This window comes from Pyrgilauda ruficollis, unplaced genomic scaffold (genome assembly GCF_017590135.1).
Source record: "Pyrgilauda ruficollis isolate IOZ18807 unplaced genomic scaffold, ASM1759013v1 scaffold22, whole genome shotgun sequence".
In the NCBI taxonomy this organism is placed as follows: Eukaryota; Metazoa; Chordata; class Aves; order Passeriformes; family Passeridae; genus Pyrgilauda; species Pyrgilauda ruficollis.
In genome coordinates, this window is record NW_024521428.1 from 5,466,147 (window position 1) to 5,482,146 (window position 16,000).

Below are 16,000 nucleotides of genomic sequence, written 5' to 3' on the forward strand. Positions count from 1 at the left end.
AAACTCTGGTATGCTGAATTTGTATCCTTCTTTGACAGAATCATAGAATTTCTTAGGTTAAGAAGTCCCCTAAGGTCACTGAGTTAATCTGTTAACCCAGCACCATGTTCACCAATGAAGCATGTCCCCACATGCCACATTCACATGACTTTTGAACTCTTCCAGTGATGGTGAATCCAATGCCTGACTTCCTTTTCTGTGAATAAATGTTTCCTAATATAGAATCTAATCCTCCCCTAGTGCAACTTGAGGCCACTTCCTCTCATCCTGTCACTTGCTACGTGGGAGAAGAGACCAACCCCCACCGTGCTACAACCATGTCTCCAAGTGCCACATCTGAACATCTTTTAAATATCTCCAGGGATAGTGATTCAACCACTTCCCTGGGCAGCCTGTTCCAATGTTTGACAACCCTTGCTGTGAAGAAATTTTTCATTCATGCACGGTTGATATTAAACCAGCAGAAAAAGCAGAACAGGTCATTATATTTGCTTGGGATGCTTCAGAAACAAAAGAAAAGATTGTAAGTCAAAAGCCAGGGGAAAAAAAAAAGTTTACTATATGGTATGAGCAGTTTCAGGATATAAAAATGGCATGAACTGGGTATAAAAATACACATTTTCATTAGTTAAGGTACTTAAGAATATTTTGAAAATGTAGATAAATTGATCTCAAGATAGAAGAACTGTCAGGCATGGGGTAGTACTGGACCCATTAACAAGTCTTGTACTGAATTATGTAAATGATTTAAATGGTTGAGATACACCAGATGGTTTCCAGCAGGAGAATTAAACCTTAGTGCATACATCTGCATTACCTGCTTGCAGTTAAAATCTTCTCCATGTCTTCAATTGAGATACTCTTTTATTTCTCCATCTGTATTTTTTTATTATTATGACTATTTATTTTTCCAGTAAAGGGAATTCCTTTGTCCTGATATATTAGTTCTAAGTAGAGCTGCCAACTGTGATGAGAATCTGGTTTCATAATACAGTGGACAAAAATGTGTTTACTGGTTCAGAATTGTTTCACATAGAGGAGTGCTGATAATTAGGTGTAGTTCTGCATTACATTTACTATAGCAGACAAAATCATTAGGATAAATAAATATAGCTTGAAATTACTTTTATGATACTGCTTTGGATAAACAGGTAGTAGTTTTGTCACTTTGAATTCTTCTAAATAGAAAAAAAACCAGTCTTACTCAACAGAACGAAATGGAAAAGCCTCATTGGGAGCATTTTAGTAAAAAAAAAGAAAAATATTCTATTCAAACTGACATGGCTTGTTAACGTCAGATACTGCTGAATACCTTGAATTTTTCTTCCAAAGATTAAAAAAGGAGGTATTCACTGGATAAAGTAAGATTCCAGACAAGGAAATAGGCTGGAGTATAATCACCATAGACCTTGCCAATACCATGCTTCAGAAATCAATCTGAAAGTTTCTCTAGGACTTACACTTTCCTGCTGGTTTTTAACAGCAGCAGATGACAATGCCACACACAGAACTCAACTATGCTGGCCAGTTAATTACCATGGCAGAACTAATCCTTCTCTATCTGTTTTCTCCATGGTAAATACATCTCCTCTAAGTGAAGTGAGGAAAGGTGAGCTCAGATCCTGGATTCGCTTACACATAAATGGAAATGTACATAGGTACTTAAAATCACATTTAGATTAAGTTTGATTTAGACAAATAAATGCCTTTGTAGGTCTGAGCCTTTATTTTCAAACTAGCTTCCCTCCCACTATCTTCTTCTTACACTTACTTGTCATACAGATCATACTTACTTTCACATCTGTATGCCTACATATAGTCTTCTGAAAATTAAAATGGCCAAGTTTGTCCACAAAAAGATGTGGCTGGTTGTCACCAAATGGTTTCTTTTTAGTTTCTTTCATACTGATAGTCTTTGCAATGTAAAAATAGAATATATATAAATTAAAGAAACCTACCCGACTGCTTTCAAACCTTGAGCGATCGTTGTTTGCCTTTGTTGTTTTTTCTGCAAGTTTCTTCTGCCTTTGAGGGCCTTTTCCAAAGAAAATGTAGTTGACAAAGGCATATTCAAGTAAGGCCAAGAAGACAAACACAAAGCAGCCCATGAGATACATGTCAATGGCTTTAACATACGGAATTTTAGGCAAAGTCTCTCGCAGGTGAGTGTTGATTGTTGTCATAGTCAGCACAGTCGTAATTCCTACACAAAGAAAAAAGATCACATATCTTACAACTCCAAGCTTTCAGTTTTATTTTCCTTCTTGGAAAATATGCCTTGTCAGTGGGAAGAAGCTTAAAAATTTGTAAAAGATGTCTTGCAGATGACATCACTGCAAAAAAAAAAGCAAAATTAAAACGTGATGCATTATTATTCTGTTACAATAATTTCTTTCCTATGAGTGGGGGAACAGCTAACAATGGAGTCTGGCACTACTGCCATGAGTTAATGCAGCTTCATGGAAGCCTGTGTAGCTGTATTGAAAATCTCTTCCATGGGGACCACACTGATGTGCAAAAAGAACAGTTATCACACAGCTGGTGAAAGACTTCTCCCACAGTTTTAAATTTCTAAGAATTAGGCAGCTGGTTGATGTCAGTCCTGTAGGGTCTCCCTGAGGTAGATAGGGAGAGACAGGTACCTTTCTAGAGCAGTTCATCCCATCTAGTTTAGATATCTATTTCAGGAAAGGACAATGTATAAGTGAAATTTGAGATGACTAATTTGGTGAAGCCTACTGCTGTAAGCTAGTTACATAGAAACAAGTGAGGTGAGCAGTGAGAGACAGACAGGGATGTGAATTTTTGGAAGGAAGAAGGAGGGAGAGCAGTATCTTTATAGCAACAAACTGGACACTAATAAACTATCAACAAAATATCTATATCAACCTTATGTCAAGCTATTTATCTAAGGATGGACATAGCACCTGAAAATCTGGAAAGAAAAGCAAATTTATTGTCCGTCTGCCTAAATTCACAATAGACTGCAGGATCTGTATCTCCACTGGAAATTCTATGGGAATTGCAAATCACAGGTTGCTGAAAACACTCATTTGTGGAATAAGTCTCATTTCAAGGCAAGTCGGCAAGTCATTCTATTAGTTCTCCTCCATTACTATTTTCTTTGATTCCACAATTATACCATCAGTTTACATGTAGCCACTAAAATACAGGCAGAACACAAATAAAGGATGAAATAAAATTGCTGCCATATAATAAAGCACAGCTTCTTTTACCTGAAGAGACAAAAATAAGACAATATAACTCAAAACCAAGCTGTCAGTGTAAGCAGTGCCACTCCAGGGAACTCCAGTAATACCCTATGAGATTGTGCAACAGATATTTTGGATATTTAGTTAGTGTCATGTGGTTTTCAGTGTTTTTCCTCTAAACTGTGAAACAAATGTGCATTGATGCCAGATGTCTGGTGATCCAGAAGATTAGGCACACTGAACAGAAAGGTAGCTATCATTAACCAAAGGGAAATACCTTCCCTGGGAGATCCTAAAATCCTGTGGCCAAATGTCCTTCTGAAGCTCAATAATTTATTTTAAAGCACAGCTGGAGGGGAATAAGCTGACAAAGCTGACACTCCCCTAAGACAAAAAAATAAGATACTCTTGTGATTATAGTCCTTCCCACAAGAGAGGACTCCAGAGATTATTCTCCTCACACAAAGCACTGAATTTAGGAACTTTTAGGGCTAGCTAGCAAAAAGTTGAGAGCAGAATTGATAGGTTTGAATATTTCTCTTGAGATCAGCCCTATATCACCATCTGTTTGCAGTGTCCATAGCACATAGTTTCTGGAATGAGCTGGCCTTTGCTCTGCACCTTGGCTTCACCCTGGAAGCAACTATTTGGTTCAGTACAACAAGGGATCAGGCACAGGGGAAAAACATGAAAGTAAATTAATAGAATCAGGCTCTTGCAGAGAATACCAGCTTCTTGCAGGGATTGTGTAAAAGTTTGTGTCCCAAGAATTGCACAGAGAATTCTTCCTCGAACAAATACTTAGGAAATCAGGTATACCTTCTTTGTACTGCGCTTTTCAGAGCCAATGATGTATGTCCAAAGGTGCTATATCGCCTTTAAGCTTTTATGCTGGTTCACATTAGCATGCCATGTAAGTTCACAGACACTACAGAACAGGGAGCAGCTAGCCCTAGAAGTCCCTGCAGGAAGGCCCTGCAGAGAGACCTCAACAAATTAGAGAACTGGGCGGGCAATCACCAACCATGTGAATTTCAATGAGGGGAAGTGCCAGATTCTGCACTTGGAATGGGCAAACCTCAATGCACAGACAGACTGGGGAACAAAATGTTGGAGAGCAGTGCTGCAGAAAGTGCTGGGGATCCTGGTGGAATGCAATTTGAACATGAGCCAGCAGTGCCCTGGCAGCCAGGATGGCCAACCATGCCCTGGGATGCATCAGGCACAGCATGGCCAGCTGGGCGAGGGAGGGGACTGTCCTCCTCTGCCCTCCTCTGCACTGGGGCAGCCTCACCTTGAATACTGTCAGCAATTTTGACCACCACACTATAAAAAAGATACTGAACTATTAGAAAGTGTCCAATGGAGGGCAACGAGGAAAGTGAAAGGTCATGAGGGGAAGCCGTATGAGCAGCAAGTTAAGTCACTTGGTCTGTTCAGCCTGGAGAACTCATTCTTTATTCTTCATGAGTTCTTCATTCTTCAGCTTCTTCATGAGGGGAAGAGAAGGGGAAGAGGAGGGACAGGGACTGATCTCTTCTCTGTGGTGACCAGTGGCAAGAGCCAAGGGAATGGCCTGAAGCTGTGTCAGGGGAGGTTTAGGCTGGATATTAGAAAAAGGCTGTTCACCCAAAAGGTGGTTGGGGACTGGAACAGGCTCCCCAGGGCAGTGGTCGCAGCACCAGCCTGACAGAGTTCAAGAAACATTTGGACAATCCTTTTGAGCCCATGGTGTGACTCTTGGAGATGATGATCCTGTGCAGGGACAAGAGTTGGACTCCTGTGGATCCCTTGTGGATCTTTGAGCCCATGGTGTGACTCTTGGAGATGATGATCCTGTGCAGGGACAGGAGTTGGACTCCTGCAGATCCCTTGTGGATGCCTTCCAACTCACCATTTTCTGTGATTCTGTGATACCAGCTTAAGACTAATAAGAGGTGGTATACAAAGAAACATAGGATTAGACCCATGATAATGAACTTGAATGTACAAATGCCAAAGACATAATCACCAAGGCACTAATTGTTTTCTGAGAAGAAACTATTAGATAGATTTTTGTCCTCTCAAAAGGACTTTCTACCAATTGGAAATAGAACATCTGGTCTCCTGAGCTTGCCTTGTACTCTCTGATTTTTGTTCTAATATTTGTTTTACAATACTTGATGAACTTGTGCTACACAGAAATGGGTGACATGGGACAGTCTTGCTCCTTAAACAAGGAATAATCTCATCAACCTGTAACAAAAGGGCATGAAATGTCACTGGGTATGGTAACTTCTGTCTAACCATCTGTTCTCTGCATTCCTGGACAGTATGTATCTAGATGTGATGGCTGTGTTTGAAGTGCCCTCACTTGGTCCACCTGGGTGGATCTCTGCTATCCAGTAGCTCATTTATGAACACATCAGAGATGTCTGAACTCTATGCCCTGCTTCCTATTAAGCTGCTACTTAGCTTGAAGCTGCTAAACAAACCCTGGCTGCTGAGTGGTAATGCCAGACTGTGTCATGCCCATACACACCAGATAACCCACATTATGTGCAGAATTACTGCACAGTAACTGCAGTTAATCTACAGTATCTCCAGCTACCCAAATTCAGATGCTGGATAATATGTTGCACAAAGGTGGCTACCCTGCCTGTTTGGTATGTGGGACCTTGAGAGACATAAGGAAAGGGGTAAGGAAAAAGAGACTCACAGGGACACGAGTTGGAGTCTGGGTTTGCTGTAGTACATTATAGAAAAATAAGGGAACTAGGGAGTATGTTCCTGTTTTAAGAAAATAAGAGAATACAGCAGGAAGATAGCACAGACATAGTGACAAGTTTTGGTTAATGGGGAAGTGACAAGGTATGTGTAATTGAGAAGCACAGGGTTGAAGATAGAATTTGGGACAAGACAAGAGGCAGAAGTATTTATAAGGATTTATAGATCCATTTAATCTTCCTTAGGTATAGCTATCCCTGAGTATGCTTCTGTAAATGATGAAATATTTGCTGTGAGACATTGTTATAGAATCTGTCCTGGTTCTGGCCAGGACAGGGTTAATTTTTGCAGTAGCCAGGAAGGGGCATGGCTAGGACCCAAACGTTATTCTCTATCACCTCACATCATTGCCAGAGGTTGTGGGAAGGGAGTCTTTTCTGGGAGGAAGGTTTCCCTTCAGGTTGGGGCAAGCGTGGCCACCACTGAGTCATAAGTTGCACAATGAGCATTTTTGCTTGTGAATCGCTCTCTCTTTTGTAGTTTGCTGACCCTGTTCTTTTTCATGTCTCATTGCTGTTTCCAATCAATTGTTCTTACCTCAGCCTAGGATCTTTACCTTTTGTGTCTCCAATTCTCTCCAGCCACCCACAGGGGTACTGGGGACAGGGGGAAGGGGGACAGGGTGGTTTTAATAGAACCACTAAATTGGAGAATACCATTCCTAAACTATGACAGAATCACAGAATGCTTTGGCTTGGAAGGGACCTTAAACACCATCTAAGTTTGCTGCCATGAGCAGTTCAAGTTGCTTGAAGACACATCTAACTTGGCCTTCAACACTTCAAGGGATTGGGAATCCAAAACTCCTGTGGACAACCTGTTCCAGTGCCTCACCATCTTTACAATCAAGAACCTCTTCTTAATCTAAATCTATTCTCTGTCATTTTGAAGCCATTCCTCCTTGTCCTGTCACTACATGTCCTTGTATGAAGTCCCTTTCCCCTTTGGGTACTGGAAGGTGCTATAAGGTTACCCTAGAGCCTTCTTTTTAAGCTGAACAAAACCAAGTCTCTTGGCCTGCCTTGACAGAGAGGTGCTCCAGTCCCTGATCACCTTTGTGGCCCTTCTCTGGACTCACTACAACAGGTCCATGACCTTATTATGTTGGAGACCCCAAACCTGGATCCAGCATTCCAGCTGGGGTGTCATGAGAGCAGTCACGGAGAAGAATCCCTTTCCTCACCCTGATGGCCACACTGGTTTAGGTGCAGCCCTGACACAGTTCGCTTTCTGGACTGCAAGTGCACATTGCTGGGTCATGTTGAGCTCCTTGGCAACCAACCCCCCAAGTCCTTCTCCTCAGGGCTGTTTCTCAATCCATTCTCTACCCAGCCTGCACTTGTGCTTGGGATTGCCTGACCCACATGCAGGATCTTGCACTTGGCCTTGTTGAACTTCATGGGGTTAATGCGGGTACACCTCTCAAGCTTGTCAAGGCTTTTCTGGATGGCATCCCTTCCCTCCAATGTGTCAACTGCACAATCTTCTAGTGACCTTCCCTTATTTAAAGGATACCTTGATCTGAAAAGTCCTTGGGCAGGAATCACATACCTGTGCCAAATCCAAGTTTTTCTGTCATGAGGTAAATGACACTTTAAGCTGTCATAAACGTGCACTTAACACACCATGTACTCTGAGGGTTAGGTGGCATGGTATGGTCCATAGCTGATGTGTGCTGAACTAGCAACGGTTCTTGAAGTCTGCTCCTGCCAGCATCAGTTAAAGCACCCAGGACCTCAGGAGGAGGCTTGGAGCCACATTTGTCCTCCCACACTGAGCTGGACTAAAGCCCGTGTTCAAGTATGATTGTGGAACTGGTGTCCTAGATGAACTTACTGAAAACCGCATTAGCTTTGGTGAAAACAAGTCTGGGACCTGTATGAGCAGCTCATGTCAGAGATTTAGTGGTAGCTACACTCTTGCACGAAGAGGAAAACATCACTTTTGAGGCAATACTGGATGACATGATTTTGACGCAAATTATTTTGGAATTTCAAAACACTGACATCATGTCGTAGTTTTTAACAACCTCTGAAGGCTACATTAAATCTGACATTTTAATGTCCCACTCATTTTAGCACATACCAAGGGCAACTCTTGCTGCTGATGCATCATAATTGATCCAGAATGACACCCATGATAAAATGGTAATCAGTATGGAGGGCATATAGGTTTGAAGAATGAAGTAGCCAATATTTCTCTTCAACCTGAAGCTCAATGAAAGTCTTGGATAGGCACCTGAGAAAAGAGAGAGGAAAACAGTGTAATTTATACTGAAGGAAAGACACTTGTAGATAGCTGCCTTCAGTTTCTGCACATTTTGTGAGGTAGTATGACATCTGCAGAACAGTAGGGATGACATCTTCACTGTAATACTCATTTGTATTAAAAGGAACCTTGCAGTGAATACAGTGATAGCCAAGGAATTTGTATTTGGGAAGAAAAAGAGAGACAGAAAATTACTTCAGACTATTGAACAGATAGGTGTGCACCAGTTAGTTTTTAAAAACAATTGTTTAGGTGTCCAGGTAAGATGCTTATCCAAGTACAGTTTTCTGTATAGAATTTATATTGAGAGAATAAGCAATGTACATAGTTTTTTTCCTTTACAATGAGTTGTTCAAGAGATGAAACTTCTTAATTACATATGAACTATAAGAAACATGGGCCATGGTGTCAAAAATAAATTGTAATGAATTTTATTAAAGGAAAAGCCTTCAGACTAGATCCCCTAAACATCAATTCTAGTCAGCTCAAATTTTTCTTCCAAACATATTTTAAACAACAACAACAAAAAAATCGATTTTTGTGTGCACATATATAGTTCATGAACAGTTACAAACATTAAAAATTAACAATAGAAAGAATTAATAACCTCAATACCAACTTAATTTCAAATTGATGTATATCTTACTGAATTTGTGTTAATGTTACTGAATACATTTTAGACTTATAGACATATATATGTATATATATGTGTATATATATATATATGTATATATATATTCAGACTAATATATTTAGAAATCTCAAATTGTTAAAAATAATTGTGACTTTTTTCACTAAATGCAAAGATGATTAAATCTTAGTACAGCTGTATATGAAAAAGGTGGTCTTTCACACATTAGCTCCATGATTTCAGTGTTCACACTACCAGTCTTAGATATACTTCTAACAGCTCATCTAAAAGATACAGTTAGTCAACATTCTAAAAAAAATTTCAGCACATACCAAGAACTCAAACAGATATTAGAACACTTCCCACCCATTCTAGTGCAAATATGTAAAAGCTATGAAAGATTACGTCTAGAGAAAAAATGAAAACTTAAAAACTTCCCTTTAAATTATGTTTATGTGTTTGCATATGAGCTTAAGAAATTACATTTGCCCATATAGATACGAATGATGGATTTCCTAAGAAAGAAAGGGAAAGAAGGAATGGAAAACTGCAGATTTCTCTCCATCATATTCCTGATAGTTTGTTACACTTTGACTCATATGACAGAAAAATGCCACACCATTTCCAGGCAACAGGAGCATCAAGGCAATATCAAACTTGTGCAAATATCCTTAACTGTTGTATCAAACAATCTCAGAACAACTATGACTGGGAAAAGAAATATCTGGTACGTGTATCTGGTTGCTGTGATTACTTCAATCAGTAGCATTTTTTCCAGAATGAAATGCCTTTTAGCTTCACCAATAGAAGTATATTGCTGGAATCAGAAGGATGTATTTCATCCGGATTAGACCAAGGTTTTCTGCTGTCTGGGGCAGTCGACACAATTTTCAGCAAGCAAACATCTACACTGCAGCTTGCTTAACATCTTCATTTTCAGATAAACAATGTTTCATTTCAAAAGACAAGTTTTCTCATTGAAACCAGCCCTGCTCTTTTTTGCAAAGCTTAACATTTTCATTTGGATTCTTATGAAAATGTTTCTGTGGCCTTGTGTCTGCAGACTATATAAATAAAACAGGAGACCATAATGAAATATATAAACTCTGCTATCATGGAATACATTAAAAATGCAGCAGACCTGATCACCTTTCTGCAATAAGAGCAGAGCATCAGACAGAAATCTTTATAAAGCTCTGCTGAGAAAAATTATTTCATATAATACACTACCCACTCAAAGGATTCTCTATAAATGTGTATAAAAGTTTTCAAAAGTCCTGTCCAGGTCTAGATATCTGTGGGATATTATTGATAGAAATACTGATTCTTTGATTAAATAGTATGAAGGATTAATTCAAGGAAGTTCAGTAGAACTGAATAAAGTCAATTCTTTTTGAAGAATTCTTGGTTTGCTCCAGAGCCAAGGACCCTGAATGCACTAGGGAAACTCAGAGAAAGAAAAGAGAACCTCACCATTGATAAAGCAGAGAAAATAATGTGGGTGAAAGAGGTGTGTATCAACAGGGGAGAGAATAATGTGTCACATATGTTATTAATGTTCAGTAATGAAATCCCAAACTGAGAAACCATATAACAGAGCGAGCTTTATCAAGATATTTATCTTGAATGCTTCACCTGTGACCATGATCCATTTCTCAGCACAATTTCTGTCTAATTAGGTAAGGTAATTACTGAAACTAGTGAGATCTGGCCTTAAAGGTGGACTCCCCAGAGAGCTGACCTCAAGGCCAGAGACACCAACCTAAATATGCTTGAAGCACCAGTTTCTTTGCTCTGAAGTTAGAACCCCAAGAACCATGTCTAGGGCCAGGGCTTGTCAGTGCCTTCTGTCTTCCTGCTCTAGAGTTGGAGTTGACTGTAACACAGATTCAGTTGCTAATCTGATGGTGCCCTGATCCTTTTGAGATGCCCTGTGACATCTCTCAGACACCAGCACACAGCTGATGGACATGATTTTCCCCCCTACATCTTTGTGATCAGCACGTGGATAATACAGAGTCTGCCTTGTGCCCTCTCAAATAGCAGTTGATTAAGCAACACACTTGAACTGCTTACACATGAGCCTGGTGTCTAAGCTCCAGTTCATCCAGTCAATCCAGCAAAAGAAACCTAAGGAATTATCTACCACCTCCTAAAATGGACTCCTGTAGGTGTACTCCTTTTGTCTCCATACTCCACCAACTGCATGAATTCTATTTTGACCAACTCAGACACCTAGCTCAAACGTAGACACTGAAATTATATTCACCATAAATCAGAACAAGATTAATCCAGACCCTGCAAGTCTCAGGGCAGATTTTGATGGTGTGAGGCTCCCAGGCAATAAAAACAAAAGTTTTGCTAGCATTACAGCTGCTTACTGCAGTTGACACGTATAGTAGAGACTTTGTTAAGGTCAGGTTGAAATTGAAACATGAACTGGTAGAATCATTTTTTTATCATACTACATAGCCAGGGTTCTCCTTTAGATACCTCTCCCTGAGACTGTGAGACTTTATATTACTTTCAACTGAATTGCTTTTATGTCTTCAAAAATTATCTATTGACCCTGCATCCAGCCTGCCATCTCTGCTGCAGTATCTCACCTCCAGCAAGCAGGCCACAGGAATCTGTGGAAAATAAACAATTAAAAGAAGGACTCCTCCTTATTTCCTGTAGTTAATTCCCCCTCTTTGTCTGAATGGCTAAAGCTTTCTGAACAGGATGGGTCCTAACCTTCATGGAGCAAGGACTGTAAGTCCAGATATTTATCTAGAAAGATCCATTCTGTGGATTACTTATTTAATATAAGTTGACTTCTGGGTAAGCTCAACAATTACACTGTTGTTTGTCTGATTATGATTGCATAATGATTTGTCAATTAAGGCTCAGTACATTTAGAGATTAATTGCCAGGAAATTCTACTTGTTAAGTTTCCATTAAAAATTCTGGGTTTTACCTTTTAACCTTGCTTTGCCATGTTATCCTTCCTCCCATCTCATATAACATGTTGATGTATATGGGCTAATTTAAATACTACAGGAATAACAGAATTTTGCCAGAAGTATTTCAATCTAACAGTACTGGGAATGAAAGTATGAAAATAATAACTTAATCAACACTTGAGCCCCAAATATTCCTTTTCACGTTTTTGGGCACTTGATAAAAAGAGATTACTTGTTTCTGTTCCAATTTCATTAAAAGCTAGCAAGCTGAAATATCTGGCTTCAAGGCTAAATTAGTCTCTTGCTGTTTTATCCAAGTATAAAACAAGATAACAAAGTTGGTCAGTTACAGAATTCTTATTTTAATATGTTCTTCTGGGAAGGTTCTTTGGCTAATTGGAAATGTACTTTACATACTGATCTTTCAGAATACAGCAAATATTTCATTTTCAAATCTTTTAAGACTACCCTCTTCTTACCAACAGGTTGCTAATATGGCTTTGACTGCTATGTGACTTGAAGCTTTTAGATGGTGTTTTACATATCCCCATTCCTGTTCACTATCCAAGCATTTTGAGATAATAAACATTTAGGAGGCAGATTCAGGTAACAGAATTAGCACTACATTTCAGGTGTTTGAATGCAGGTATTTGCTCATGCATGGAGCATGAGGCGTTAGTGGAAACCATGGAGATCTAGACTTAGAGCCAGCTGATTCTAAGGATGTGATTTAACTGTCTATACTGAGGTGTCTAAAGCCATTTGAGATGTGAGAGGCTAAAGAAGAGCAGAACACAACACCAAAGCAATCAATACTGAAGCAGTAGATGGTGAACATAGAACACAAGGCTGCAAGATGCCAGAACAGCAGCCTAACTGCTAACCAGGATCTTCTACAGCAGCTCAAAAGGCAGAAGGTTGTTAGGTTTAGGCAACTGAAGAGTGTCTTAAAATATTCATTTGAGAAAACAGAAGTATTCAAGAGCTGAATCGCTCTTTAGGCTTCACTGACGGCCCTGACTGGATAGCATTTGACTGTGGGCTTAATTCAGTTACTGACACATGAGCATCCAGTGCCATTTAAATATCTTATGGTATCCTGCATGGCCTTCAGTTGGTGTGAGAAGGATAGTCAAACCAGGTATTTCTTCTTCATAGAAATTTAAAAATCATGAATAAAGGGAACAGACTATTGTACATAGCTTTGCAGATAACTTCTAGACACATGAAGGTTCTATTTAATTCCCAATCAAGTGCTCTCTTTTTTTAAACTACATGGCCATACTTGTATCTCCACTAATCTCAGTTATGCCATTTTCTAGTTTTTCACTTATACTTGCTTATTTTCCATAAACCCCCTTCTATTGCTCCATTACTGCCTTCAAGAGTGCTACCCTTGACCAAAAATACAAAGCTTAAGCATTATCAATGTAAATCAGGCTTCTTTTTATGATGAGATTTGTGGTTTTGTTTGTTTCTTTTCTTTTTCTCCCAAAAAAGATCTTACCGGCTCATGTTCAGTTTGAGATCAACAACAACCCTTGTATTTCTGTGTACACACAGAACCCTGGCACAACCTGGCATTCTCTATCCTTAATTTGGAAAGGAATATTTAGTTGCACAGATGCTGTATCTTGAACTCGTCCATAATGAATTTTATCTTTTTTCCAAACACATTTTGCTAATTTGGCCAGTCAAATTTTGACTTCCATTCTATACTTCAACAGGCATGCCGTTCCTCCAGCGTTCTTGCAGCTCCACCCGGATTATGGATGGGGGTTTTCCCATGCTTATCATTGCTTCTCAGTAGTTACTATGGGAACAGATTTTTTCTTTTGCCTAAGTTACACAAGATTATACAGCACAGTTTCTCTTGAAGGACAGGAGAAAAAACTAATCCAAAAAGCTGTTTATGGCATGACTCTGAAGTCTTCTTTTAGTTTTATTCAATCAAAGCACACTAGGACTGAAATCTCTGAAATGTTCCCTAAGATATTGAGCTCAAAGAACTAATATCTCCCCCTGAGACTTCAATAACCTCAAAGCCAAAAACATGCCTAACTTATTTTCCAAAAAAAATGTAGAAACTGGCCCTAATTACTAGGACTGTAAAAAACTCTTGAGAAGAAACTTGAAAAGTGTCTGCTGACTTTATGTATTCGATCTGCTGGCATGCTTTAGATTTAGATTTAAACGTGGTTTTGAGAAACAAATGTGATGTTTTCCTGTCTTGTTATAAAATGTCATCATTAATCAGGCATTTTTATAATGTCCTGTATCAAAGCAATAGTAAATTCAGTATAGTGTCTCATCAGTGAAAAAAATTAAATGTTTCAGAAAACTGCACAAGAAACATGCTGTTCTCTGTAACTCCCTAATGCCAAGCTGTCTTAAACACTGAAGGATGAGCCTTTTTTATTCCTTTCACTAGTACTTTTAAGAAAAAAACATTAATATTCTGAACATTTGGTCAGTCTCAGAAATATGTGCTCCTAGTTTTTTAGTCTCTCTTGTATTTGTCACATCTCTCTTCGGATTTCTTGTTTTCCTGATTTTTACAAATCTCTCATCTCTACATTACTAAGTCACGCATCTAGAGAAATATTTCATACTGAACTAAAAGGTGGCCTTGGACTGTCATAAAAGTCACTCCACAAATAAGTTGTCTGTATTCTCATTGTTGTCTAAAACAGCCTTCCTACAAAAGCATATCCAGTCCTGAGGAGGGGCAGGTAAGCCCTGGCTGCCAAAGGTGGTACTAGCTGCAGGACAGAAGGATATAGGATTAGAGCAACTGATTCTCTGTATAAAAAAATCTTCCATTCACAATGGTAACTGAGAACAGCAGCAGCTGGCAAACTCCCTCATACTAATTTCAATCCCAGCAATATTTACATTTTGTTCTGAAATACAACTTGTGTTTCTGTGTACTTTGAAACAGATGCTGTGTCCAAAGAGTGGGTGAAGTGATGCTTACAAACATGATTCAGCTGTGCTTCATTTGTTCTGGTGTGCTGAGACAGATGGAACAGCACACTCCTGTGGTCTGAACAGCACTGAAAATCTGAAGGCCCCAGTAATGAACCAAGTAATGGCCCCACATGTGCTGATGGCTTTCTGTGTTGCTTTGATTTTGTCACACATATTCCTATTTTGGTGTCTAACACCAAATATGTAAATCAACCTTGCACTTTGTATTCTAAAGACATCCAGTACTGTGAGTTGCTACTAACTTTTATTCCATCTTCAAGGAAACAAGCAGGGATTTAATTTTAACACTTTAACAATGACTACAAATGCACCGGATAGTATTGTATATCTATCAGTGCAAATCGAGAGACAAAAAGAGACATTCACTATATAACAACAAAACAAACATGCACTGAAAAGTTGCAAGGAGGTGTTTATAAAATTGGTGGCTTTTTGACCTAGCATGCCAAAACACGTTTATGTATGATCAGTTACCCTGTAGGTTACATTTAAACTCATGATTCAGATGTGAATGACTTAATACTTAGACCATAGATATTTAGGCGTCTAGTTAAGTATCACATGCATACAAATAAAAATAAACAAGAAGGCAAAGAATCACAGAATGGTTTGGATTGGAAGGGATCTTAAAGACTACATAGTTACAACCCCACTGCCATAGGCAGGGACACCTTTGACTAGACCAGGCTCCTCAAAGCCCCATCCAACCTGGCCTTCAACACTTCAAGGGATGGAGCATCTACAACTTCCCTGGGCAACCTACTGCCTCACCACTGTTACAGTAAAGAATTTCTTCCTATATCTAATCTAAATATATTTTCAGTATGAAACCATTTGCCCTTGTGCTATCACTACATGTTTTTGTAAAAAGTCCCTCCCTATCTCTCTTGTTGGCCCTACTAAATGCTGAAAGGTTGCTAGAAGGTTCTCTTCTCCAAGCTTAACCCCAACTCTCTCAGCCTGTTTTCCTTAGAGAGGTGCTCCAGCCCCTGATCATCTCTGTGGCCCTCCTCCAGACTTGTTCCAACAGGTCCATGTCCTTCTCATGTTGGAGGCCCCAGAGCTGAATGCAGTACTGAATGCAAGATTGGAATTTTCATGGTCTTCTACCTCCAGGCTTTGTCAAGTAATTTCTTTATCCAAACAGGCAACACAGGCTACATTTTCTGATTGGTAATAATAGTTAA

The 16,000-nt window shown here is 39.3% G+C and overlaps 1 protein-coding gene across 2 annotated transcripts in view; it reads right to left on the reverse strand.

Annotated features, from left to right (window-relative positions):
* Positions 1 to 16,000, reverse strand: part of GABRB3 (gamma-aminobutyric acid type A receptor subunit beta3) — a 112,853-nt gene that overhangs the window by 10,593 nt on the left and 86,260 nt on the right. For both annotated transcript variants that reach the window (XM_041468502.1, XM_041468503.1), the window contains exons 7-8: positions 8,064 to 8,216; positions 1,959 to 2,203 (exon numbers count right to left, since the gene is read on the reverse strand). In XM_041468502.1, coding sequence (XP_041324436.1) covers positions 1,959 to 2,203; positions 8,064 to 8,216 — 398 coding nt within the window. The remainder of the gene's footprint in view (positions 1 to 1,958; positions 2,204 to 8,063; positions 8,217 to 16,000) is intronic.